Below are 27,341 nucleotides of genomic sequence, written 5' to 3'. Positions count from 1 at the left end.
TTCCTGCCGCTGCCATTGCATTCTGCATGTGGAACGAATATGGGCAATGCAAAGTTTAAACAGTTGCAAATGGGGGGAGGGAACATCGGGGCATGTTTTACTTTTTTTTTTTTTTTTCCCCCCCCCCCCCCCCCCCCCCCCCCACTGCCTGGCTTGACTCTTAAGTGAAGTCGCCGCATTGTTCAAGAGGCTGCCTTGCCCTTAATGCCTTGACAGAAGCTACTGTTTACACGGACTTTTCATTCCTGCTTTGTTTGCTTATGGAAAACAAGGGGGAGTGACGGAAAAAAAAAAAAAAAAAAAAAAAAAAAAGAGAGGAAAGGGAGAAGGGAAGCGAGGGAGGCACTGACCGCAGGAGCCTTGCCCCCCCCCGCCTGATCATTAACCCTGCTGAAAGGGTCGCTGCCGGCTGTCTCCCCGGCGTGGGAGCCAGGAGGGGGCTGCCGGCCTCTTAGAGCCACGCGGGACGGCGTTCTATACATTTCTTCGCCTATCTACGCACGCACACGCACCCCGGAGCGCGGCCCTACGCTGACCGCAGCCATGAGACTCCAACTGCTGGTTTTTATCGTGTTTTTCCTCCTGGCGAGCCTCCTCCCTGCCCACGGGCAGAGGCCAGGTAAGCGATGCCCCGGCGGGACTGCGTGTGCCCGGGGGTCGTGCCTGCCGTGGGCAACCTCCGGCGTGTTTCTCTAACCGCAGCCCACACGCGGTTCCCGCCCTCCCGGGACGCGTTTGCAGCTGCCCGGCTTCCACTGCCACGCGTTTTCGCTGCCTCGCTCTGTGGGCTTCGTCCCTGCTGAGGGGCGGCAGCGTGCGATGAGGCACCTGGTGTCCCTGGAGCCAGGTAACCCGGGGGGGGGGTGGGGCAGGAATAAACTGGGGCTCCCCCACGCCCACTCTCCGTGTCCCTCCGTGTCTCCGCAGCCAACCTGGCCCTGCGCAGGAAGCTCCACCGGCACGGCTGCTCCCACCGGCGCTGCATGCCGCTCCACTCCAGGGTGCCCTTCCCCTGAACCCCCGCGGGAGCGTGGGGCGAGGTAACCCACGCGTGTCGGGGCGGAGGAGGTGGTGGTGGTGGTGGGGGGAATGAGGGACGCGACTCCCGCCGCTTCCCGGCCGGGTGTCCGCGGCAGGACCCACCCTTCCCCACTGACACCTGAGTTTCGGAGCAATCTGAGGGGCATGGGGCGGAGGAGGCCGGAGCACGCGTGGGAGCTCGGCCGGCTTCCGCCGCTTCGCTTCGGTTCGAAAAGGACCGGGGGGGGTGTGTGGGGGGAGAGGCGCACGGAGGAAAACACCCGGCTCCCCACGATCGGACCGGCTGCTGCTCCGCAGGCGCTTGAGGCTACCGGCAAAGGTGCGGGGCGAGCAGCGTAAGGAGCTTGGCCAGCGCCGGAGAGGATGCTCCGACACCGCTTCGGATGCTCCGACACCGCTTCGGATGCTCCGACACCGCTTCGGATGCTCCGACACCGCTTCGGATGCTCCGACACCGCTTCGGATGCTCCGACACCGCTTCGGTGTGGGATGTGGGGCAAAGCCACCTCTGGCTGCCCGTCAGGGACACGAAGGTAGCAGCGTTTACCCACTTCAAAGGGGACCGTAATTCTTAATCATTGTCAAGCAAAAGACTTTGAGGCTCCTTGGATGAAAGGCTATACAAGTGCAAAGCATTAATGCTTTATAGCTGACGGTGGGGGCATATACATTCAAATACGAAGTGGCTGGAGAAGCACACAGGTAGCATATGCAAATAGGGCAGGCATCAAAAGGAAACCGAGGTGCTCTGGCAGTTTAAGAATGAATAAAACATGCAGTCAGTAGTTTTGCGTCTTCTAAACTCATTATATATTACGATAATGTTGTAGCCCCAGGCATGACAAGATCATAAACAAATGATGGCGGAGCCCGCACTCTGTGGGCCCAATTTACAAAGATATTTCCATTTACTGAGCGGCTAACAGTAAACTGGAGACCAAAGTCAAACTTTTAACAACCCTATACCAAGAATCTTGTCAAGGCATAAACTGCCCCGGTGAAAAGAGCCTACACCACTCCCGAAACAGCCAAGTGAAAAGGTACCCTCCTGCTCTATAGAGCTGGCCTAGAAGCGTGTGGAGTGTGCATATGGGATGGTAAATCCGCAAGTCGGTGAGGCTGAGAAAAGATTACGGTATCCTCAGCTTAATCTCGGGTGGGCTGCATACTGAGTGGCAGAATTGGGCTGCAATTAGAAAAGAGGGGCATGCCAGAAGAATGCTTTACTACCGAATGCCACCCTCTCCTCACTGTGGTTCATTTCAACGAGAGACATTGAATGAGATTCCCTCACTTCAGTTGAAGCATCAACCTAAAAAGATAAGCGATCAGATCAATTCACTCAGCATGCAGAGACTGAATGACAAGGACAGTGGAATTTAGGCCCAGAGACTTTCTCAAATCGATTCTGAATGGCTTGCTTCAGTTCCTGAGAAAAGTAAATTTAACCCCCCTTCCTCCAGCTCAGCATCCATAATCATCTGGAGACTGTCTGTGCAGAAAGCATCTACATTTTCTCTAATGTGCTCTGAAACAGCATATAATGCATTTTGCTTGAGACTGCAGTAGCTGCACAACACTGGAATTATTTTCCCTACAGAGTATAAAGATAAAAGGTATTTTCCGTGTTACCTCCTTATCTGTTAGGAGCCGATTTCTTGTAACAGAAGTCAATGACAAAGCAAAACAGCGTACTTACTAATTCATAATATGTTTTGTAGACATTTCACTAGAGATAATTCTGCTTTAGAAAGATGTTTAGAAATCCATAAATCTTAACTGGGGAGTAAGGGGTGACAGGCACCTGAACTAACTCTCTTCAACTCCAGTCATCACAGTGGGTGCTCAGCTCCTTTATCTTAAGTAGGATTTACCATCTACTTTAACATTCCCCTCCAGTTTTAGTCCTAATTCGGCAAATATTTACATGCCTGGGTAACTTGACTCACATGAGTCATCTTATTGATCTCAATGGAGTTGTACGTATGGATAAAGCTATTTGCAGATGCAAACGGGATGGACCCTTAAGCCTGAATTTCAACAGGTGGTTGGAAACCGGGATGAGCATAGCAGCCTCTCTTTTTCACAGCAACGTTTGAAATGATGAGAGGATTGAACTTTATATTCCAGCCCGAACCAGGACAATTTTTCAGCAGTTACAAAGGCAAAACATGGAACAAAAAAAGAATAAAATCTTGTATTAGAAGCCTTCTTGCTTTTGGCTTTTTGATTTTTTTTTTTCCCCTTAATATTTTTAGTTGAAATTTCCAAATTAAGAAACATTACCCCAAATTTCAATGCAGGAATTTCATAAGTAATGTATTCTATTTTGTATGAGACGTTAGACTACACAATCTCATTAATGGCTATTCCTCTCCTTTTTTTTTTTTTTTTTTTTTCCCTCAGCAATTTCATATTGGGCTTTTCAGTGTTTTAAAGGAGTAACAATTAAACCAATAGAGAAGTTAGTCAGAAGTCCAGATCGACAACAGCTGACCTGATGGAGCCACCGAAGTCCCGTCTTCCGCAGTCCCGTCTGTCACATTCTGCAAGACCCAGAACGGAGGCCCCGGCTCCCACCCTAGGAAGCGGGGGGAGATGATGGAAAGATGTACATGAAATTTACCTGGTTGGAACATTCTGTATAAATTCTTTGGCTGTCATAACAACTAGTGAAAGTTAAAGACCAAATCAACCATCAGATACCTGAGACGGATTTCCAGTGGCATCAAGAAGGACCTGTCCAAGGGGACTGACTCTTAATGGTCTGGACTGTTCAGACAGAGAAACTGGATACGCTGTTGACTCCTCAATTCAAGCCGCGTGTAGGGCAGTATTTAGGGTGAAATAATGTCAAACTCCAGCACAGAACTGTGACAGTCCATTCTTTGTTTATGCTTTTATACATTAATAATATATACACATCTGTTTTAACGCCTAATGTTACATCTTTATGGAATTACCTTAATAATCATGTAGAATGTATCACCGTAACAGTACCAAAGTCAGCACCAGGCTCCACCAGGCTCGAGGTCCTACTGGCTTCATGTATAGTAAGCAGAATAAGAGTTTACAATATAAGAAAGCAAAGAGCATATTATCCCTCATTCTACAGATAGAGAATTGAAGCACATTGAGATAAGAGATTAGCCAAGGGTCATGCAGAACTGATAACTCAGATCTCCCAACTCAGGCCCTAAGGTCAAGCCCATCCTCCTGTCTAATGAGCTGTTACTGCAAAGCCTATCGTTTGTTTTCTTAAACTGGACTGCCAAACCAGACAGCTAAAACATACTTGAAAATTCAGTACTATAGGACTATTTGCTTAATAGTAGTTTTCTTAAAATACCCGCTACAGTATTATAAATAGAACATAAAAATAGACCATTGAAAAGAAACCTTTGTTTCATCGACCCCAGCGTTGCGTAGTACTGCATTCCTGTAATTTAAATGAATGGGATATTTGGAACACGGCACTACAATGAATGAGAACTTCAAACACAAAACAGGCTGTTCTTTTCAGCGCTGGAGGTCAAGAATACATTGAGCTTTTATTTTACTTAAAAAAAAAAATGTTTCAAATCTCCTTTTTATATCAGCAGAAATTACAAACCTACATATGAAAGAAAACACAATAGCCCTTTCATTATCAGAACTAAAACAAACCTGAAAATAAGTCATACATAGATTTTTAAGTCATTGCACTAGACTTGAAATGTAAACATTTTTTGTAAATCGTATAAAGATGAGAAGAGATCATCAGTATCATAGTTTAAATCCAGTATTGGAATTTTGTCTTGCAACACAATGGGTAGTTGAAACTTTCTGATCAGTGCCTATATGCAACCCCTCATCTCTGAGAACCTGAAATCTTAATCAGATTCATACTGGCAGAGCTTACCAGGAATTTCAAATTTCTCTCCCTGTAAAAAAACCCCAACATCACATCCTATTCTGGAATTTTGTAAAATAATCATAAAAAGATGGTCAAACTTGTCTATATCAACAAACAGCCCTGCAGGTAAACCTCTGGAGTTTTGGGAGAAAAAAAAAAAAAAGGCAGTTTTCCAAAATTAGACACATACTACCACTGACTTTATTTTTTAATTATTTATTTAATTTAGTTTTCATATGTATCCATGACTATCTCTGTTTAGAAGTACAGGTAAAGAGTAGGGAAAAGCAAGAAAGGTGAAGTGTAATTATCTTAACAGTTATATGAGTATACGGATTTAGTGTGCCACTGGATATTTTGTATAACCATAATTATTCAGTTAACTTTGATAAAATTGTAAGAAAAACAATGTATCTTATCAGAGTGCTATATACACATGTTCCTTTACAGATGTAAAAATAAATGAAACAACAAGCACCAAAGCACCCTGGAAAGTCTGTTGTCAGTCTACAAGATTATTGTAATTATTTTTAGACGTGCTGATACCATAAAATCTTATTTGAAAAAGATATTGATTGTGATCTTTGATAGGTCTGTTTATCAACTAGCTGGCTGATTGTGTATTTGTAAAAAAGATAGTATGCACTTCAAATAAGGACATCTCATTTTAAATAAGCTTTTTGTACACTTTTCAGAATTTTTATTCTTCAGCTGTCAAAGGCAATGCCTCTAAAGAAAACTGAGCATTTGTCTAGTTTCCCTGAGGATTCATATGGAATCAAGTGTGTAAAAAACTTTTCTTCCTCAATTTCTTACACAAATAAAGAGTAGTTATTCATGGAAACATTTTCCTGACATTTTATATCTTTCTAAAGTACAAAATTCTGATAAAAGCCATATAAAGAGAACATAGTTTAAAACTAGTAGTTGGTGTAGTCACAGCATGATGTAACGGGACATCATGATACCACCCTGGGATTACAGCAGAACCCAGATTACGCACTGTCTTCATGCCTAAAATAAACAAGACTCTTATTTATCTCAAGAGTGGTAAATCTTGGAATCTGAATCTTCACACAACTTAAAAGAAGACGGCCTTATTTCAGGACAAAAACCAAGCTCAGCAGTCTGAGGTATAGCAGAAACCCACATGTAGGGTAACTTCTCCCACTTAAGGAAGGTTGGGTACTGTAAATAAATTTCTAAGCGCTGTATGTCTTATACAGTAGAATTAGAGAGCCAAGTGATGCTACTATGGTACAACACTACGTTGATGTTTAACCAAAGCAGGAGCAGGGCTTCAGAGGACCCTGTTTTCAGCTGAGCTGGATTTGCCTTTGACTTTGTTGAAATTACCTGTTTTTATTTGATTCGCGCAGCATAGGGTTAAAAAACAAAACAGTTTTGCATGACAACAGTGTAATTACATATAAAAACATGAAGCATTGGGACACAGTGCTACAACTGCTGAATTGAGTGAACTTTCCCTGTGCACCTATGAGTGTGCCTTTAAAGGAACTTTGTACAAATACAAATCAGAGTTGATGTTTCCACAGAAGCCGTCTTAACAATCAAGACTTGATCCAAAGGTAGAGTCAGACCTCAAACTCTGAAAGGCAAAGTGGGAGTTGCTGAAACTTAGAACTAAGGCCTTGTCTTGTAGATAGCCGTTATGGGCGAAAAACTTAAGTTTTACTTGAAAGTCAGTTTCATTAAGTCTTTTAAGTTGTGTTAGCTATTTTATAATGAAATACAAAATGATGTAACAGCAGGGCAACAGGAAACAGAGGTAAATGTAAGGCTGCGGTGAGAAACAGCAGAGTAGTGTGTTCCCAAAGGATAATAAACAATTCACCCCTTCCCTTTCCAGTATGGAAAAAAGGAAATTAAAGAAGAATAAAGACTGGAAATATTTCCCTTACACCACATACATTTGCTATAAATATCTCAGCGCCTGTACACACAAAGCCAGATTTTGCTAAGGGTGACACAGATTTATATCTACATCAACCAGGAGAAGCATTAGTATGGTAAATAAGCTTCAAATGTTTGACTATCGTCAGACAAGTACAATTAGCATACTCATCTCTCACTAGGGTAATGGCCTTTATCTTTCTTGGTAGTGATCAGCTCCAAACTATTTGTGCAAAGTGGGAAAGGCTCCAACAGCATCAACAGCTCCATCTGTGTCTTCAGTTAGCAATAATGCCTAAAAGCCTATCTCATTCCAACCCTGAGGATGGTTTTTCACAGCTCTTGAGTTACCTCCAGGTTCAAGTATTGTCTGCCCAAGTGCCTTAGGTCCCTGATACAACTTTCTTTTTTAGATTAAGAATGACCTTGAGTGGGGCAAGCCTGGTTAACTGCATATTCATGTAGAACCTTAAAGCATGAAAATCCTGTTAAAGTCTTTTACAATCAGTGATTTCCTTTGTGAGGCAAAATATTAAAGTGTTTATATAGAATTTTTACTGTGAGCTATTCAGAAAGACTAAACACAAAGAGCAACTGAGATCTTTCCTCATATAGGACGTGCATTCACAAAGTATCATCACAAGAGATCATCACATTTCTTTCATGTGTACAAAACATTTAGTGCGTTTCAGAATTTCATCTAGAAATTATCAAAAAATCCACAACGTGAACATTTTGGGGGCAACCCTAAATCCTTTCTGTTTCCTATGGGGTCTGAAATACTTGTTTTCCCAAGCATGAAAAACACATACGTTGTTTTTCTATAGAAGCAAAAAGCTGTTGGGGTACAAACCGAGTAAGAAAAACAAAATAGAAATTAGAATATATTTTTTTTTTAATGTGCAGTTGCAACATATATTAGGAAACATTCCTTCTTCTTTATCTTTCTGCTGTCCCTGTTGCAACCCACTAGATCTTACCAAGTTAAGACCACGAACCTGCAAATATTTATGCACTTCAGCAGCTGTAATTACATGAAGAGCACCACTCCTTCCGTCAGCTGCTCAGATTCACATGTACTTGCCGGCGCACGGGTTTGCCCCGCCGTGCCCGAGAAAGGCTGTGGTGGTTGGTGGTTAGCAAAGCCCTGCTTTGCAGCAGAGCTTGTGCCAGCCGCTGTGTTCACAAGGCCATACTTCTTTTTTTTTTTTTTTTTTTTTTTCCCCCCCAAAACTCAGACCTACGGCGTCACCGCTTCCTGAGCGTGCGGCACGCTACGGGTGTTACCCCAGACAGCGCAGTGCGGCCTGCGATCGGGTGCCGATGCCGCAGGGCCAGTGTGTGTGTGTCTGTGTGTGTCTGTGTCTGTCTGTCTGTGTCCCCAAGCCTGCGGCCATTGCTCACAGGCCCAGGGCTGCTCTGAGGCCGGCTAGCCACCATTAGCCCGCGCAGCACCCCAAAAATTAGGACTCTGCCTCCCCTTTGAGAGCTGTGGCTTGGCAGGTGCAGCCAGGCCGCGGCTGAGCTTTGTCTCCCTCACGCACCAGCAGTCGGTGGCCGTTATTACGTTGCATTTTTGGGCACGGGCTTGCCCACCCGAGTCTCCCTGCCCAGCTCCGCCGCCACCCGCTGAGCTGGGGCAGGGGAAGGGCTGTGGGGGCAGGCCAGGGGCCGGCGCCTCAGCAGGCCACGCCATGCCACGTCACGCCACTTTGCCGTGACATCACAACGGGTGGGTGATGTCACAGCGTGCCTCAGGGGCAGGCGGGGAGGGGGGGGGCACCGCGGCCTGGGAGCGGGGTGCAGGCCAGGCCTGTGTGGTCCAGGGGGGTCCAAGGGGGACCCACCAGTGTGTTCAGGGTGAGTAGCAAAGAGGGCTAGCTCCTCTTTGGAGCCTGTACAAGTGTGAAAAGCCTTTCTGCCCTCCCCACTCCCCCCAAAAAAGCCTAAAGCTACTAAAAAAAAAAAAAAAAAAAAAGATATAGTGGGGGTATGATAAAGATACAAAACTGAGGGGGTTGGGTGGGTTGTTGCAAGTTGTTAATAATGTAATAATTCATAGTGCTTCATAAGTATGCACATTTGGGAGGAGAGGTGCATGTTCACACATGGCAACCTGCACCTTGCTTTCCCACTGCCATGTTCCTTGGAAAGCACTACTGCTGGGTTAATCCAAGTCTTACCTTAAGCAGTCATGAAAGGAGAGGAGGAGGGTATGAGCAACACCCTCAAAATACTGTAAAGTTGTTCTGCTACAATATGCTGCCAGTTCCTTTATGCTGGAGAGAAACAGCAGTAGCAGGAAAAATCTGAAGTGTGATGGAAAACAATTTCCCAGTGAAGAGAATAAAGCTAAACAAAGTTTCAAAACGAGTACACAGCTATCCTTGTCATAACAGGTTTTGGCTAGTTTTAAGCGCCAAAACTGTGCAGCGAGAACTTCAGCATAACAGAAAACCTAAAGATTGCCCATTGGAACTGCGTTCACCAGCTGTACGTGAGCTTAGAAATGACAGAATTCACGCTTTTTCTTAGTTGCATTTATTGTGCATGAACTTCACAGTCACATTTTACTGCTTTTCATAGAAATTGTATCAATTTATATACACACTCACATCAAAACCTGAGTTCTAAAACCAAAAACATTTGTATTTCTTACATGTATGCTATAAAATCCTGGCTGCATTTTCAAGAAACAACAGTTAAGGAGAACAGTCTAGTGTTGGATAGCAGCAAAACCTCCAATATTTATTGTTTTCCTTTAAATGAGACAAACCCCATGTTTATTGTACACTAAATAGTTTAGTTATTTCTAAAGTTGTGCCCTAGGAATCAAGTAGAACGGATTAATTTTCTTTTGTTATTCTTATATTCAACTAAAGACCACTCCTCATGAGAGCCTTCTTCCCAGTTTTGACTAGTGATTACCCTGTCCCCACAGAGGTATTTGCTTCTAAAATAATTATTGGTCTACATTGGTAGACAAAAGTAATACCCAGAACAGAATGGTTCTTTCACCAGCCTTCCCAATAAACACAGGAAACAGAACCAAAAATTTTTGTTTCTCCAACTTCTAGAAGACCTGACTTTTGCTGCACTTCACCTCTCCACATACACCATTTTAGTTTTTGAATCAAGGTGCTGTCATTTTTGAAGAGCCGAAGAGCAAGGATGCATGGAACTGATGCATCTTTACCAGGATCTTTAAACCCATTCTACACAAGTTAGTTACTAGGTCAATAAAAAAAGCTTAGTCTTAAGTATTTTTGTATTTAGTTCAGTCAGTAGAGTAGGAATCTTGATTATTAGCTGACACAGACTCCTAGTAATAATGGGAGAAGTCATCAACCCTGAAGATCCCTCTTAGACATTTTAAAGCCAGAATTCTGAACAACTGCTCAAATTGCTTATCATGATACTGTTTTGAACCACACACTTCTATGTGAGATTTGCCATTCTAAGGTACCCACCACCCTTTTTTTTTTTTTTTCAAATCCTGATTTGGATGACAAATTTCTCCACTGACACAGTTTTCATTTCTTTTCTCGGCAAAGGAGAAAAGGAGACTGACCTAGAAAGCAAGTATGTACTTTGTATAGGATTACTGAAGGACACCACCTCTAACACTGGAAGTATTGAGACTCAGTGACAGAATACACGTAGTCTCAGCTTCAGCACTAGAAACTGAAAAGACATCCTTTGCAAAGTCAGATTTTTTTTTTCCTAGAGAACAAATTTATTTTCTAGAAACTTAAAATACTTCGGTAGTTTGAAGCTTAAAGGATACAGCAGTACAAAATAGCAACAACTGAACAAAGTTAAACCATTACCTCAGGTTCAACTTTAACCTATTAGTAAATAAAAACCCTTGACACTCCAGAACTTTTTTGAGAACTGATGATTTGAAGACAGCCAGTGTCCAGTTGTGATAGGCTTATAGTGTATGTAGAGCTCATCCTTCCAGCTTCACTTCTGTTTCAAAATGTGAAAGATGATTGAAGTAGTCATCTATACAAATCACTCTGGATATTACATTACCTTGTGTTCCCTCCAGAGCGCTAGCAGTGGTCTTCCAAACAATGTTAAGTTTTGATTTGTTGAGAAGTTAGTGACAAAAGTCTCTTGCTGAGCAGTGCATTGTGTCTCTGAAGATACTCTATTACATCTCCTTGTTTCTCAACTATCTCTTCTAAACTCGAATTTTCCCTTGAAATAACAAAAATGAATATGGGTTTCAGTAAGTGACAGCAGCTTTCTAACATACAAAATGTCAGAGCTAATTGACAAATACTTAAACAAGTTATTTCCTTCAGTTTTACTTTTGTTGATCCCAACTAACTTTTGAGGGGAGGCAGCAAGCTACAACACCTTTATGTTTCACTTCTATTTTGCATGAGAAGGTAGAAAGAGAAAAAAGTTTGGCTAAACTTCATGCCATGTATACATAATCAAGTTAACTATTTCCTGCTAGACAGTTATGGAAAAGTTGCAGTAGTGTGAAGGTTCTTACTGTTTAACAAACTTGAATTTGGTGAGCCAGACAATAGCTAAAATTGTACTAAGAAATCTATGGCACCTTTTCCAGATACATGAGGAAGCTTATTTTAAGCAGGCATAGTATTTTTATTCAGCTAGGGATCATAAGCTGCTTAAGACAGAAATTTCCTTATTAGCCTGTAGTAGCATACATGTTATACTACCATATACTGTGATACTACGTGTCACAATACCATAACAGCATCAGCACCAAAGAGTTGTGTTGTTTCAGATCTACAACCCCATGTACAGCTAACCTCCCACTTAAAGTAGCTCCAGCTTTCAGACATCTTTCATTTTAACCAGGATAGTAACACCGCAACATTAAGTAAAACCAAGTTAGTTGGGAAAAATATGTAGAAGTACAGAATTTTGTCAAATCTATAAATTAGAAACTTTTAAGAATACAGCAAGAACAAGTACTGATGCCTTAGCATATGCTCGTCTTCCCTTACACATTATTTCTTCCTAGCTGAAGCCTGCCCTCTTATTACACATGAGCATCTTGGAGCTTAGAAAGCTGCTCTTCAGCCTTGCAGCATTTTGTGGAGGAACCCTTTTCACAGTTTTTAGAAAGTGCTGAGGAGGATAGCTAGAGTGGAAAAATATCCTAGGTTGAATCGAAAACCTGCTGTAGTTAAACTGGAAAAAATATAGAAAAAAGTTCTGTAGACAGAAAGCTTGCAACCTTAACCAGTAATCTGCACTACCAACTTAAAGCACCGTAAGAGGTCCTGATCAGTTACTTAGGTTGAGGTCACAATATTCAAAACACATTCTTATAACCAGGGTCAACTGAAGGGCTGACAGGATTCACTTTTCAATAGACCTTAACTCTCAAGGGAAAGAGTCAGAGTTGTATAGAGCTAAATTAAAATAACTGTTCTGCAATCAGTTCTCACAGGAAGTTTGCACTCTTTAATCAAAAATAATCAGTCTTTTCCTCAGCTGGTCATTGTTGCAGAATCATTCCCTGGCCATTTGAGAATTTCTCAGGGGAGAAGCTGAACGTAAAAGAAATTACATCCATTATACACTCACGTTTATATCAAGATGGATGTCAAGACATTGTATCAAAATTTAAGCCAACTCTAAATCCTTCCTCTATCCTGGACATCCACTTCCAAGTTCTATAAAAGCATGTGCACACTGCATTTGTGACACCAGGGGAAGCAGCAAAGTATTAGTCATCTCCGCACTTCGACTTTTTACTAAGGCACACATACAGAAGCAATTCATCCTGTAGCAGAAAATTTCTAAATAAATTCTTACATGGAAATCCATGTTAGTTATGACGATTGGTTTTTAAGTCACACTGGACTCATTTCAGCAACTGAAAGATGTTCAAGCAGTCAGAAGGTATATGAACAACAAGCAAGCATTTATTCTCGGTGCTCATGAGGTTAATATTGGATTATTCTCAGTGAGATGCTTCTTTACCTCTTAAGTGCCCTACCCACCTTTAAAGTTCCTTCACAAACTGGAAATATATTCCAAACTCCTTGCTAGACTCTCATGTCCAACTGCTGGCACTGAACAAAGCTGCCCAGTTTTTTTTCTTCAACTCCTCACAATATATTTATTTCCCTCACAGAACTGGTTGAAGCAGCTAGGCTTCTCTAGCAATACTAAGTAACAGTGTAAGACACCAGTATCTTTCCTCAAACTCCCACATAAAGTCAACTAAACCAGATTAAGCACAGTTATTTATAGCACAAAGATTCATGCAACCAGCCATAAATGGTCAAATAATTTCTGTCCTTGTGTTTGAGGATTTCTGTATCCTAATAAATTCCTCTTACGACGTAGAAAATACAAGATTGTGCTGCTTCTCATCTGTGCATGTAAAATGGCAGCCTTAAGCACATAGTTTCCTTTAGAACTACTATCCCCACCTCTGCTTTGGTTGACAGATTTAAGATTATATGCAAGTCTACAGAAAGTAATGCAATTACATTAGTCAGTGTTACCTATACATCATGGCTGAACACAGCACAAGATTAATACAGAAAATCCTACCTGAATCCAATTTCTGAGGTAATGTGACTAGGGTAGGCATACATCTTTTCTTCTTCAATTATGTCAGGTCTTGGCTTTGCACGATTGAAGTTGCTTATTTTCACTGCAACAAAGTTTTATAAATTAGTCGGAAAGCAACCAAAAAAGTAAAAGCTTTGTCTAAAGAAATCTGTAGCAGATGATTATAAGATTAATTTAGGACAGGAAATGGAAAGACACTAAAGCAATCTGAGGAGTGGGGTGGAAGGAGAGAAAAGCAGAATCTCTCTGCTCATTTCTGGACTTGCTTTGATTATAAGTTAGTGTAGTGGTGGTTTGGTGAGGGTTTTTGTTTGTTTGTTTGTGTTTTGTTTTTTTTTTCTTTTTTCCTCAGCCCTGCTGCTTAAAAGACCACAGTGAAGTGAAGACCTGAATGGGGAAGCCTGAACACCTGCAAAGTTTAATCTGTTATCTAAGAGACAGTGAAACCTCAGGTGCCTTTGAGAGGATACTGAGATTCAGTATCCAAATTCAGGCCATAAATTAAGCAACATGCCATAGAAAAGTTGTAAAAAGTTTTGATACTCGTATCTAGGTCAGTACTTCTAACTTAAGCTCTTTGATAAATACTATTTTAACTAGACTACCTGCAATGAAGCAGCAGCTTGTCTGCCTGCTCTAAAACTAGGGCAGGCTTGTTACAGAGAACCATTAGGTGTTCAAACCAGAGTGGCTCTGCGATCAGCTTCACACCGTGAACCTTGCAATATTGGCTATCGAAATCAGAAGTCATTCCTGGGCACCTGTGAATAAAGTTTACGACTAAATTTAACAGAGGTAGAACAGGGATGGGTGGGAAAAGTGGTAGGCGCTCTCTGCACTACTTCTGGAAGGAAGCTGAAAATATTTTAAGTCATTCAATATCAGGTCCTGATTCAGGGAATGTACCAAGACATTCAGAGTATGCATTTGGGACACTTCAGTTAGGGCTGCTTGGAAAGCAATACATCTAATGCCACTAAAAACATTACAGTCCAGCTCTGTGAGAAATCCACACTACTGCAGCACAGAAAGACTGTCCTTACAAGTCAGTAATATGATGGAGTTTATTACAGGCCACCCTGCTAAAACAATACTAAGACCCTCCAGAGGTTAACTACAAGTTAGGCTCAAAGGTTAGTTATTTTTATGATGATATTCCTCTACAAATCAAGCCACAAAGGAATGGATGTGGAATTCCCAACATGTGTTGTTTGTGGGAACGTTAGTCTTTTATTCAAGTGATCTTAGAAGTATGTACAACATTAAATACATATATTTAGTAGACCTTTTAAAGCTTGACTCCCTATCCTAACAAACTTACACTAGTAAGCTGACATTTACAGCTGCCTGTATCATACTTCATTCTATGCACATTGACCTCACTTGAGCAACTGAAAAGTCAAGTGTGTTCTAGGTCACAGTAATTCCTTGTAGATTTCTGAATCCCTGCCTGTGCATCCTACAGCTGTATACACACTGCTGAATAGATAATTTTAAGAAAGGCAGTAGTACTTCACATGACATTGGGCATCACACAATTCATAAAATAGCTCCAACAAGCAAGAAGGAATATCTAAAGTTACAATCAGATATTCCACGCCACCACTTCCATTTGCAAGGCAGTAATATTTAAATGAAAGCGAGCCAGGTACATGAACCTCCTACAGATAAGTATTTATGCCTTCTTCTATTAGTTAAGACAGAGTTATTCCACCATGGAGAAACAATGTATGAACTGGTGCTACCTTCCTTCCAAAATTTAGAAGTAATATGCTAACATAAGAAAGGGGTCGATCATGAGTTGCTAGTGTAAGATTACTTTAATCTCCCCATTGTTGCTCAGCTACATTAGCTGATATTATTTTAAGTGTAAGTTGTACTTGCTATGTGCTTGCCTTGGAGTGGGATGCTAACTTTGAGCAGAGGGCTGACCTTAAAACTATCCCACTAAAGAAGCTTCATGCTTCCATTCAGCCACATACTCTGCTCTAAGAGGAAAAAAAATAGTTATTAGTGTCACTATTTCTACAGATTCTCAGGCTATTTTCAAAACTAGCCAAACACATTTGTTTTGCTTCAGCAGAGCTTTGGTTTGATGCTTGAAATGTTAAAAAAAAAAAACAAACACTTCTACACACACAAGACAGACATACAGTCTCTTAGCTTACCTCAACACATATTGGGATGCAAAACAAGAAAACAAGTTACATTACCCACTAGAAAAGACAACCTAAGGTGATTGGAGGTCATCATCTTGAGGCAAGTGTTAAGTCACATAAAAATTAACCCTAGTTTTGCACACCAAGCTTTAGAAAATGAAGCTTAGGCTGTTGTGTTTTGGGGCTGCTGAGAAAATAGCTGTTGCCAAAAGGAACTGCCTTGCTCTTTCTAGCAATACAGCTCCTCCTCTCCTTCACCTTGATTCCAGGACTCAGTGGAATCAAGCCTCCTTCAGCTGGAAAGCAAAATTTTGCATCCCACAACTTCCTAGTATAAATCACTTAATGGATTTGATGGGCACAGGAACTGGCAGAGTACAAGCTAGGAAAGAAGATCCTTTTGTTGACAAATAAGCAGAAAGATAATTTGAGAGCTCTTAGCCAAGTCCAGGCTCAGACCTTACTACTGCTACTGTCAACTTTCTTGCAGTTGCTTATCCTTTTCTGCCAGGACAAGACACAACATAGCTCTCCGAGCTCCAAGGGGCCTCAGGGTGAGAAACAGCATTTCACTGGAATTCCTGACTTCTACTAAGGTTTTGCAATTTATCTCTACTTTCCTGAGAAACTCAGGAAATAAAGTATGCATATGCAAAGAAGGTATGATCTCCAGCATTCTTCAAATAGTTCTCTAGGACTGCCATGCTTGTGTTCCCTCATGCTGCCTTTATTCCTCCAGAGGGACAGTCAGTCTACTTGAGCTGTGCTGGTCTGTCCAGGGGAAAATCTGACCAGCCTACAGCATTCAGGCCTCTGCACAGTTGTAAGAGGACACGGTTTAGAGCTGGGACCTTACTTCTCATTGCATTTTGATTTCAGTGTTGCAGAGTGTCAAGGATAGATTTTATTTCCTAGATGTCAATGCACAGAGAAATACTGCCAAGTAGCATGGTTACATTACTATAAAGTATTATTCTCCAAAGGAAAAAAAATCCTAGATTAATTAGTAGTTATGACATCACAAAAGAAGCCAGATTCATGCAAATACTGACCAGCATAGACAATGGCTTTCACCAAGTTTTAAACTTCATGAAGTCCCGTAGGAGGTACTTCCACACTCCTTCCCCCTGTTTGATTAGGGGTCAGGAGCAAACTACAAGTTTTGCCCCTTGGTTTTGCTCCCCCTGCCTCACCCCCAGAGAAACCAGTGCTACCGAGGCTGCTTAGCTAAGGCATCATCTCCTTGTTTGTAGCTGCAAATAATCAGAAAGCTTATACACCTGATTCTCAGATGCTGCTGCTATCTAACTCAAGAGCAGGAACTACATGTCATTTAAATAGACATGGACTTCACAGTAAACATCTCTAGTTTTCTTCAGGCAACAAAAATTGCATTTTTTGGTGTCTTCTATTTTTAAGTGTTTTTGTTTGTTTGTTTCGGGGGTTTTTTGTTTGTTTGTTTGTTTGTGTGTTTTTTGCTTTGTTTTTTGTTTGTTTTTCTCTCCAACCCAGTTTTTTTTTTTGAGTTAATGCAAGACAGAGCCAAATAGTTTTTAAGATAGGATCAGAGAAAACTATTTGGTTCAAGCACTTATTAATCAACATTTTAGGTAGTTCTGCAATAGTTTAATGGAAAGAGATTTATCAAGTCTCAATAAGTTATACCAGTCCTAAAAGTAGATAGCCTTATAAACCAACAGTGACAGAACAAAGCAATGCCTCACCGTTCTATGAAGCAGTATCTTATTTTAGTATTAGCACAGATTCCAAAAGCCATAATTTTTTAAAACATTCATTAGAGGGAATCTTCCGTTTTAGAGACAAAGAGAACTGAAGCTTTTGGGATGGGGCCAGGGAAGGATGAAGAGTCTGGAGGGTAAGGCACAATCACACTATCAGCTATGCAAGTCCCACATGCAAATCTCAGAAGCAGTTCTGATTAAGCCAGTGAGCTCTTACTGCTTCACAGCTTGTAGTGCACACATTTGAGAACACACTGCTAAACAGACAAGCCTGTTCACAGGACAATTTTGCAACAATTATGCATTTATTGCCACTTCAGTGGATCAACAACTTTGAGGTAACACAGACCTTTCATTTAGCAGCACTTGGAGAACAAATCAAGCCTGACAACCTTTTTATTTGTTTGGAATTTGCCTTAGATGTCCTTCTACATGCACAAAATAATTGTATTTGTAGTTGGAGTTAAATGTCTTGGGGTACCCCAAGTGAGTAACCATGAGGGCAAACAAAACTGTTGAGTAGCAGCTATAATAAGTCACACTCAAGAAGGCAAAAATAGCCCCTCTCACCTGTGTAAATCACTAAGCACGTCATGGAGCTAATCAGCTCCAGGCCCAGAACTCCCAGGATGAGATACAGGTACACTTTACTGCGATCAGGAAAGGAATGCTGCACTGACAGAATCAAAAGCAGGGCTGCATTACCTAGAAAACAAATGTTACATTTTACAGGTGTAACAATTTCACTAGCTGTTGAAAATAACTTAGTACTCTTATCTCCGGTGTCTACACTAGGCTGCAACCTTTCAGCAATGCTTTTCCATATCATACCATACTTGCCTCTTTGCTAATTTCCTTAACACAGGTGATGCAAGCTTACAACTGCTGGCAGCAAAATAAGGTTTCATTTCAGCATTTGATTGTAATGGTAGAGAACTGAGTTTTCTTATAGATTATTCTGACTTTAAAACTGGAGTGGAAGAAATGCACTGGAAATACCCAATATACATGAGTGGGCTTAAACAGTTTCTAGCCTTGTTGCAGCTACCCATCCCCAAAACTACCTGGACACCATTAATTTTTTTCCATTCCTAGAAGGTCACATCAGTCAACTCTAAACGAGAACATGCTCTCCTTCAAGTGGTGGATTTGGGTATATTTAAACGACGCTAACAGAGCAAAAGCACTCACACACCTTCCTTTCACAAGGAGATACTTGCATAGGCTTCCAGTTGCCTAGCTATTATTTTAGTACTTGCAGGTTACTGAAAGTTTAACTGAAACAAGCACAATTAGTCAAGGAGAACAAGTGTTGAGCTACAGACCTAACAAACATTCCTAATTGTTTATACACCCTCTTCTCTGATACAGAGTGTGAAATGCTCTTTTCTTTCCTGTAGAAATGGTATAACCACTGTCCCGATAAAGCAGTAAGTGTCTTAAGGCCATTAAAGTAGCTAGAGAACTGTATGGTTCTCTTTCATACTGCATTAGTCAACTGAACTGTCGGGATGGAAGTGGTATCAGCAGCAATTAGCATGGCAGGGAGTTTGCAGTAATGGAGCTAACCACTTTCTGAACTACAGATGATCAACATCAAAGGTCTACAGCACAAGACTGAACATACCTGAACATTTACCCATGCCTAGAGTTTGTCTGGTAGGGGGGAAGTAGGCTCCATCTAAAACTGAAGACAGGGCTAAGTATTCCAGATTACATTACAATAGGCAGAAATATCTTAAGCCTGCAGTAAACCGATTTTGTCACTGCACTCCAAACACATCTTTACCTTCAGAGCTCTATCTAGTGGCCAGAGCCTGAAGTTTTGCACTTTCATCATGCTGACTAGCTCTTTTAGTGACTAGGTAGAAAGCAAGCTAGGTTTTTATATAAAGCAGGACCCTCTAACACAATTCTGGTGAAAAAAAAATTCTACTCCAGTTATTCAGAAGATTTACAAAAGGGAGGTGGGATTATAAAAGGCAAAAATGATGTGAAAGCCACCATTGTTCCCTTTTCCAATGCTACTTCTGTGTGAAAAATCCCCTTAAATTAGACGGATTTTATATTTGTTGAAGTAGTTTCTGAGAATCTACAGAAGCTCATTGTATCGATACTTTTTCCTCAACATTTCTTCTTTCAGCTTTACTGGCCAGTGATATAATCCAGAATATATAGCATTAAGCCACTCCCATACACTACCCTTTGTCCACAGAAGGTAGAAAAAGGCAATCAAAAGTAGAGCTGAATATTGCATATAGCCCCACTGAAGACCAGAAAATGTTCTTATTTCACTGATTTCAGACAGCCATTGAGCAACAGGCAAGACATCTGTTTCTATATGAATTGCTGAGTTTGAACAGAAAAGAGTAGCACACTTTCTGGAAGGACTGGTCATCTTGCCATATATCCAACTAGACAAATGAGTATGCAAATCAAGATCACAAGCAACCACACACAGACCTCGCTGGCTGAACATTTTATGACTGAAAACTAGATGCAAACAACTAGATATTTTACTGAATCTCACACTTGTGGGCATTTTTCCACTACAAAGAGGTTTTTTTACAATATGCATCTGGCAGGACAGAAAGGTCAGTCAGGAGGTCCAAACAGGTTTTTAAAAGTTCATAATATACGATATACATTTATATATAAAAGTGTTCAGTCTTTTATTGTGTCATAGTTTAAAGCTTCAGAAGGAAAAAAAAAAAAACAGGAAAACAAGTTCACTTCACCTGTGGAGTGTATCAGCAGTGGAAGCCTTTTTAGATGTCTTGTTGATCGGTATATTGAGAAGTAACCTCTGCTTCTGACTTTACTGTGGTGGTGCTGAATGTATCGTTCAAAAATAACATGCAGAATCCACAGAATTACTTTTGCAATTATTATGACGGTCTGCACTTTAAGTGGATGAGTATAGTTCCCAGGGCACTTATCCTGATATGGATTGGGGTAAGAACAAAACATAGCTGCTAAAAATGCCAAAACAACAAAAGCAACCTGGAAGAGAAAGGAAGAAAGAAAACCACAGTCAACGATTAACTATTAAAAAAAAGACTTCGGTAATTTATTCATTATGCATTACTTTCCAAATCATTTTCACTACAGCTGAGAATGTATAAAACATTAGACACATACTACAACCAGAACATGTCATTCTGAGAACATACCATGACCGAAATAGCTAAGGAGTAAGATTGTCTTCCAAGAGGACAACCAGCGTCCAGACCAGAACTGAAAATCACTCCTCTTGCCAGAATTTCCTCTAATTCAATTTCACTGTTCCAAGTTGCCTCTTCATAGTGAATTTAACTTATTTCTGGACCTTCTTTACTATGTCTTTTTTACTTTAAGGGGAACTTGATTTATACTCCCTCAAAAAAAAAAAAAATTACATCCTTTTAGACTTGTTCAATTACACTTGTTACTGATCTGCAGGACAGACTCATATCTCATCGGTACAGTCTATGTTTCTTTAAATTGGCATTTCATAAGTGAAAAAAATCAACATTTTACTATATCCATCGAAGATAATCTTCAGGTTATGACATTAGGAAAAAGGGGATCATCATCATAGTAACTTAGCAAGTAAATTATTAACACTGGACAAGCATCTTTGTCAGCTGGTAATCAATCTTTAGGATATTTACTATCATATTTTTCCATTTTGCTGAGAACTTATGTCAGAATAGTCAGACTATAATCAGTCAGATTGCATATACACTTATCCTTTCAGACTAGTGCCATTATGCCATAACTTTTCCTGTCTTCTAGACTTTCCTCCAAATTTTAAGCATCTGCAGTGAGCATCAGCAATCTTTTGGCCAATTAGAAGGCAGAGTCTTGGGTGGACATTATCTGGGGTATGTGTATATACACAGGGCTTCTTTAATCTTTATAGAATGTTTTTGTCACAGAAAACACTCTCTACTGTTTTCATTCAGTGAACAAGAAAATGACACTTCACCATCCTGGTTCATTCTACAGAATAGGAATATTGTAAAACAGAACTGAAAACGAGAGCAACGTCTACGAATAGAGAAGTAAATTAAAAGCTTCTCTAGACAACAAACAAAACAAAGTAAAATCAATTTGCCTCAAGTCTGCAAAAGTCTAATACCTCTAACATACTTCGCTTAAAAAAAGTGTCCAAAGTTCTGCATCTCATAACTGGTAGAAACAACACATCAGAACTGAAGTTTGAGAAAAGCATCCAGTTTTCAATTGCTAGCTTTGTTTCCATGCTTAATTCTATTTAAGAGCCCACTGCTCCCTTCCTACTCCCTTTAACTTATTTTTCATATTTTTTCTAATTTCTCAAGCAGCTTTCTTCACAGAAAGTAACCTTTCAGAATCACTGCCTTTAGCTTGCTCTGCTTGTGAACAGTTAGGTAATTGGGGATGGAAGAAGGGGGAATAATTTTCACACAATTATCAATACCCAAGAGACATAGGACAGACAAGGTAGAAGGTGGGAAGAAAAAAAATTAGTGTGTGCCTTATATAATCCATAAGACCATTGCTTCAAATTCAAATTAAATCCCAAATTACCTTGAGATAGGTTAGGTAGCTAAATTAAGTAAGGGGAGGTTTATCAACAAAACATTCTATCTACTATTTTACCACCTCCTCTTAAAAAGCTAAGAATAATCTAGCAAATCCATATTTTACTTGGTTCATTTACTGTTTGGTTTGCCATTTTAAAATAGTAACACATCTAGTTCTACTCCCTCCAGGTGTTAGGAATGTATTTCAGTAAAGAAAATGGCTATGTTAAACTGATGCAAGCAGGAATGGCCTAGCATTGCACCTCCACTAGTCTACTACAGCTGTGTATACAAGAAGAAAGAGATAGCTGAGATTTACATTTATTAAAGATGCTTGGCTTACATTTTAGGGCAGTCCAACAAGAGGCGCTTCAGCCCAGTACAGGGGATTTTTATACTCAAAAAGTTAATCTTAAGAAGAATAGTATATAAAGTTCAGTTTTGTGTATGTGCATACACACAGGGGATTAAGGAAAGACAAGGTTAATATAAAGAAATTATTTCTAGCCTGTACATTTTACACTGCTCTCCACAGTCTGCTGATAGGAGCCAGAAGCCTGCAGAAAACCAAGGTTTGGCAAAAGGAAAGCTACTCAAAAGCCCAGCCCCACCACACTCAAGCATATCCTACACACACCCTCCAGAACTGTTGGTAACTAGGCAGCTGCACTGAAGCAGCTACTTGCTACCTAACTCCATTTATTGGCACAGGAGGGTGGAGAAGAAAGTTTCTAGGTTACATACAAATTACTTCAGAGATGCATTACAACTCTACTGCAAAATACTGCGATGGCTTAACTTCTCCAGGATACTTGCCCCTTTGGCAGGCTGTGCATCAGAAGCTAACCTGGCGTCTCCACATTCCACAAGGTTTGTGCACATTTGCAGAAGCAGAGGGGAAGGAAATCCAGTAAACTTGTTTTCCCCATCCATCCTTTCAGCAAGAGACAGCACCATTTCATGTGGCAATTATAATGCTGTATTTCACCAACAGAAAAGGATACTTCTCCATTTTGCTCCGAAGACCAACTGGCCACTGCAGAAGGTTCAGCAACAGCAGCAAGACTTTACCTGGAAAAGCGTGCCTTGACAGAGGCCTCAGCAGTTCTCTGTCACCTCCCTACACTTCTGCCCAGTTGAGGGAGAAGGGAATTGGTAGGCACAGGAGAGGCAGCAGTTTCCTAGGATCTCAGTGGCTGACATTTAGCTACATCATGGTAGTAGATAGTAAGGCCCCCAAAGCTAGGCAGAAAAATATTTACTGCTCTACTACCAATAGCAGTGTCTACCCTTGTAATGCAGACTTCGAGTGCCATCCTCATGGGATGGCACCAGAGTTCTTCTGGTAGGTGAAGGGAACAAGGCTGGATACACAATTTCCATCGGGAATTCTAGTAGTTTATTCAGCAGAACAAGTGTCTTTCCTACATCTGCTTGACAGATAGAGCAACATTTCTTGATACTACAAAGAGGCCCACAAAACATGTCCTTCCAAAACTAGAAGGCATGGGCATATTGTTTGAACAGCTTTATGCAACTGTCCAAAGACAGACCTCAGAGGTTGGTACCCACTTTTAAAGTTCTGTCAGAGAGTATGTTTTGCAGAGCACTGGACACCTCATTTTTTTGTTTGCGATCAAATAAAGCTCTAAAATGGCTAGCCACAGATATATACATCTTGTGCACTCTCTGGCTTTATACACATATAATCTTCAGGTCAGCGTTAGTGGCATTATAGAATCATTTAGGTTGGAAAAGACCCTTAGTATCATCGAGTCCAGCTGTTTACCTAACACTACCAAGCCCAATGCTAAACCATGTCCCTAAGGGCCATGGAAATACCATTTCAGTCAGATCTCAGGATCAGAGTCCTTCACCCTTCCTTTATGTTTGGTTTTCACATCTCACAAGCAACAATAAGCCTCTTCAGCTTATTGAGGATAAGCTCATTACTAGGTAGGAGTCTCTCTACTTCTATCTACCAGCCTCAAAAAGGCATTCATACTTTACGCACAAGATCTGTGCTTTTCACCCTTTACCTGTCAGTCAGAGCAGGAAATAACATTCAGATTCCTTTCTCCCTCCACCCACTACCACGCAAAACCCCTAGAGCAAGTCCAACTTGACTTGTTTAGTTACCATAAGAAATACCTTAAAGTCCACCCTGTGAAATTAAGTCTAGCCTCCAGAAGGCATGGCATCAAAATTATCTTAGCCCTCTATAACTAGCAGAAAGAAGCACTTCTATAGCAGTAATATAATTTTAACAGTACATTTGCAACAGAATAGAAGAGCTACTATTTAAAAGGCTTTTCTTCCTAACAAGACGTGTTGTAGCATGTTAGCACCAACAAACAATCAGAGTGAGAACGCAGCAAGTATCACGTAGCATATACATTATCAAAATGCATTGGCAAATAGTACTTCACTGGTTTGGAAGAACAGTGTATGCAAATCTCAGGAGAATTCTGTCCACATAAACAGTAATAAGTCAGAATAGAGACAGCAAATTTTCATTAGAAAAATCACCCTTCTTAAACTTACATGTATTAGCAAAAGAAAATTGGCAAGGAGGACTGCTGGGATAGCATGAAATCTTGGCCTCAGTTGGGAATGCAATGTATGAGATGAAATAAGCGGTGCATCCAGTAGAGGATCATCTTCCAAACTCTGTGTTATTTCCAAGGAACCCTGGAACAGGAGGGGAAGGCAAAGAGTAGTAACAGGTAAGCTCTAAAAGTAAAGTTTTTACAATTTTCTGCTAGCAAATTAAGCTTGGGGGAAAAAAACAGGTTAGCATCTTGAGACAACGTCCTAAATTCTAGGCAAACTCTCATCACATCTTTATGCGAGAACTCAGTCCCTGAGGAATCCAACACTAATCCACCCCCTGATATCATATCAAGTCTTCAGGAACTTCAGTCTCTAAAATGTATTACAAGTATTTGAACATCACTCCTGAAAGACACCACAAATATTAGTATGTTTATGTGAAAAGGTGGAAAAAGTGACAAAGTCTCTCTCACATACATCATACAGGTACTGTAAAAATCTTTGCTATTGTTACTTCTGTCCAACTACAGTTAGAAGCAATAACAAAGCTGCAGTGTACCAGTAAGTTTCAAGAGATTCAGCTACTGACATGTCAAAATGCCAGCCAGTGGTAGTTCAAGCTGAACCCAGGCAAGAAACAAGCTGCAGTTCACAGAAGAAAGATGTTACCAAGTGCTGGGCAAGACCTTCTCTGCTTTCACCAGAGAGCATGCAGCCTTTACTTGTCATGTTGGTACCAAGCACTGGGGCTTTGGCTTCACATTCAGCTCAGGTATTTTTGGCTAAGGTAAAATTAAGTATGTGTGGAGGGAAAAACCTCTCCTTGTGGACAAGGAGCTTGCTCCAGCGCTATGCTTCTCTGCTCCTTCCAGGCCAGGACAGTCATTCAATACATCTTAAGCTGAACATACACAGCCACTGTGAATGCTCAAACTGCTCAAGTGTCCCTCTTAGCATCCTGTTACATCCCATGCTATGACTTGCTTGCTTCAAAAGATAAAGACACTCAAGATTCCCAATCAAGAGCAAGACTGCTTTTCTCCTGAGTGATACCAATCACAGCTCAGGACAACAAGACAAGGCCAGACCCCATCTCACTCCAGACTTCTGACTATTCAGAGAAACATGCCAGGGTTCACTGGGATATTTACTGTTTTTAAACTGAGGACTTCTCCTTGACATGGCAGAAAGCTGCATAAGCCTCAAGACAAATGAGGCATGTCATTCTTCCAGACACTAGTACAAGAAGAAAGAGATAAAGAAGTTTTGGGATTAGACTTAGATTGGTACTTCATATTAACTGGGACAGTGTAGATGGGCTCCCCAATGTAGTTTACATACAGACAGCTGCCTACAGCGATGGAACTAGTCATCAGGGGTTATTTCAGTCAGCAATCGGTTTTGTTTTGGTACTGTGAACACCACACTTGCTCAACCATAGAGGAGTGTAAACTGGCCTCCCTCACCTATTTAATACCTTTTAATTAGCCTAGTCTTTGGCTGTACACAGCCCTTGATGAAATACCTGCCTGGTAAGATGACCTTTTACTGCAGAGCTAAAGATTTATAAATGGCACGCCTCTCATGTCACTGATATAAAATCCAGAAGCAAGAGTATAAAGATGCCCTCCATCCCTCATCCCCCATTTTCAGGGGGCAGGTACAATTTTAAGCTCTGAAAGGAAGTGTGCAGGACCAGCCCTCCAGCAGCCAAGACACCTTGCCTCATTCTTCCCTATCACAGAATTAATGACAGAGTTAACAGCTCACACCTCTCAAAGGCAGTTATCCTCCTTAGGACAATATACTTCGTGTCACAGGAACAGGTAAACCTGTCACTTTTGCAGTACCATGACAGATTAGCACACTCCTTCACAGCCAGAGCTTTATCAGAACATGTTTGATTGTGTTACTTACTGCAAGACAGGCTACAATCCATCTCGGCATCCTGAAATACAGCTAGCACTGTCAGCTGTTAAGAAGCACTGGATGACATAACCTCCCTGAGCAGGTGTTACAGGCAACACGTGAAGGAGGGGAATTAAATCAAGAGAGAAGATGACATCGTGCAGTCAATCTAACATTAAGACAATCTAGTAAGTGCCCTAATTAGATCAAGCACAGGTTTCATTTAATTAAGATGAGCCAAAGCTACAGCTGTCAAAAGCCAAAACGCCCTACAAAAATGGGCCTTCTGTTAAGGCACCGATGTTACCACAAGCACAGGTTATGGCTTCAGCCTCTTGACTCCGAGATCCGTTTCCAGCATGTGACCGCCTCCGCAGCAGCCCCGCACCGGGAGGAGGAGGAGGAGGAGGAGGAGGAGGAGGAGGAGGAGGAGGGCAGGCAGAGCCCCAGCCAGCAAGCCTTGCCCGCGCAGGCTTCCAGCTGGGGGTGGGGGGGGGGGGACGGGAAACACTCAAGTAAACAGAAAAACGCCGTTGCCACACCCGCGCACAGCACACAGACCAAAAAATTACACTTAGGGGATCTGTCTGCGGAAAAAAAAAAAAAAAAAAAAAAGTAACCCAGGAGAAGTTAACAAGCTACAGGAGCATCCTCCATTAAAGGCAGCCCCCCAGCCAGCTCACTCGGAGGCACCTGAAGCACGAGGGGCGGCCCGGCCGCCTCCTTCCTGCCGAAACGCCCATTTACGGGACGGCGCGGCCGGGCGCTGCCCCCCCGGAAGGGGAAAGCAAAGCCTTCACCCCTCGGCGACCAAAGCAGCAGAGGAAAAGCGGCAAGAAGGGGCGAAACGGCCCGCGAGGCGCTTCCCCCCCACACACACACCGGCAGCGCCCACCGGAACGGCGGCGGCCGCCGCCCCGGCCCGGCCCCGCTCCCGCCCGCCGCGCGGGCCCGCACTCACATTGTCCAGCTCCCGCTGCCTCCTCCCCGCCGTCAGCGCCAT

The 27,341-nt window shown here is 41.6% G+C and overlaps 2 protein-coding genes across 4 annotated transcripts; one reads left to right on the top strand and one right to left on the bottom strand.

Annotated features, from left to right (window-relative positions):
* Positions 1–164: 164 nt before the first annotated feature.
* On the top strand, positions 165–3,531 carry APELA (apelin receptor early endogenous ligand). Its single transcript, XM_032983957.2, has 3 exons — positions 165–619; positions 928–1,040; positions 3,448–3,531. The coding sequence occupies exons 1-2, from the start codon at positions 544–546 to the stop codon at positions 1,014–1,016; spliced, it is 165 nt and encodes a 54-aa protein (XP_032839848.1). The 5' UTR covers positions 165–543; the 3' UTR covers positions 1,017–1,040; positions 3,448–3,531.
* Positions 1,877–27,341, bottom strand: TMEM192 (transmembrane protein 192). Of its 3 annotated transcripts, XR_006167036.1 has the most exons (8): positions 27,300–27,341; positions 24,422–24,568; positions 20,066–20,330; positions 17,898–18,032; positions 13,406–13,508; positions 10,889–11,056; positions 3,539–3,622; positions 1,877–2,353 (listed from the first exon to the last, which is right to left on the bottom strand). XR_006167036.1 is itself a non-coding variant. In XM_042808224.1 (6 exons), the coding sequence occupies exons 1-6, from the start codon at positions 27,339–27,341 to the stop codon at positions 10,933–10,935; spliced, it is 816 nt and encodes a 271-aa protein (XP_042664158.1). In that variant the 3' UTR covers positions 9,376–10,932. The 3 variants fall into 3 exon arrangements, 2 of the variants coding, with proteins under 2 accessions (XP_042664158.1, XP_032839846.1); XM_042808224.1 differs by lacking the exons at positions 1,877–2,353; positions 3,539–3,622 and having other exon boundaries at positions 9,376–11,056; XM_032983955.2 differs by lacking the exons at positions 1,877–2,353; positions 3,539–3,622; positions 27,300–27,341 and adding an exon at positions 26,348–26,433 and having other exon boundaries at positions 9,376–11,056.

The sequence above is a fragment of the Tyto alba genome, unplaced genomic scaffold, assembly GCF_018691265.1.
Source record: "Tyto alba isolate M040663 unplaced genomic scaffold, T.alba_DEE_v4.0 Super-Scaffold_6, whole genome shotgun sequence".
Lineage (NCBI taxonomy): Eukaryota > Metazoa > Chordata > Aves > Strigiformes > Tytonidae > Tyto > Tyto alba.
The sequence above is the reverse complement of the archived record's forward strand: the minus strand, read 5'-3'. Positions and strand labels throughout refer to the sequence as shown.

Bases quoted from the DNA above. Each gene is read 5' to 3' on its own strand.
- APELA (XM_032983957.2), top strand. From the start codon at position 544: ATGAGACTCCAACTGCTGGTTTTTATCGTGTTTTTCCTCCTGGCGAGC. The intron at 620-927 runs GTAAGCGATGCC...GTGTCTCCGCAG, and splicing joins TGCCCACGGGCAGAGGCCAG to CCAACCTGGCCCTGCGCAGG.
- TMEM192 (XM_042808224.1), bottom strand. From the start codon at position 27,341: ATGGCGCTGACGGCGGGGAGGAGGCAGCGGGAGCTGGACAAT. The intron at 13,509-17,897 runs GTGAGAGGGGCT...ACTTTGTTGCAG, and splicing joins GTGCTTAGTGATTTACACAG to TGAAAATAAGCAACTTCAAT. The intron at 11,057-13,405 runs GTAGGATTTTCT...TGTTATTTCAAG, and splicing joins ACCTCAGAAATTGGATTCAG to GGAAAATTCGAGTTTAGAAG.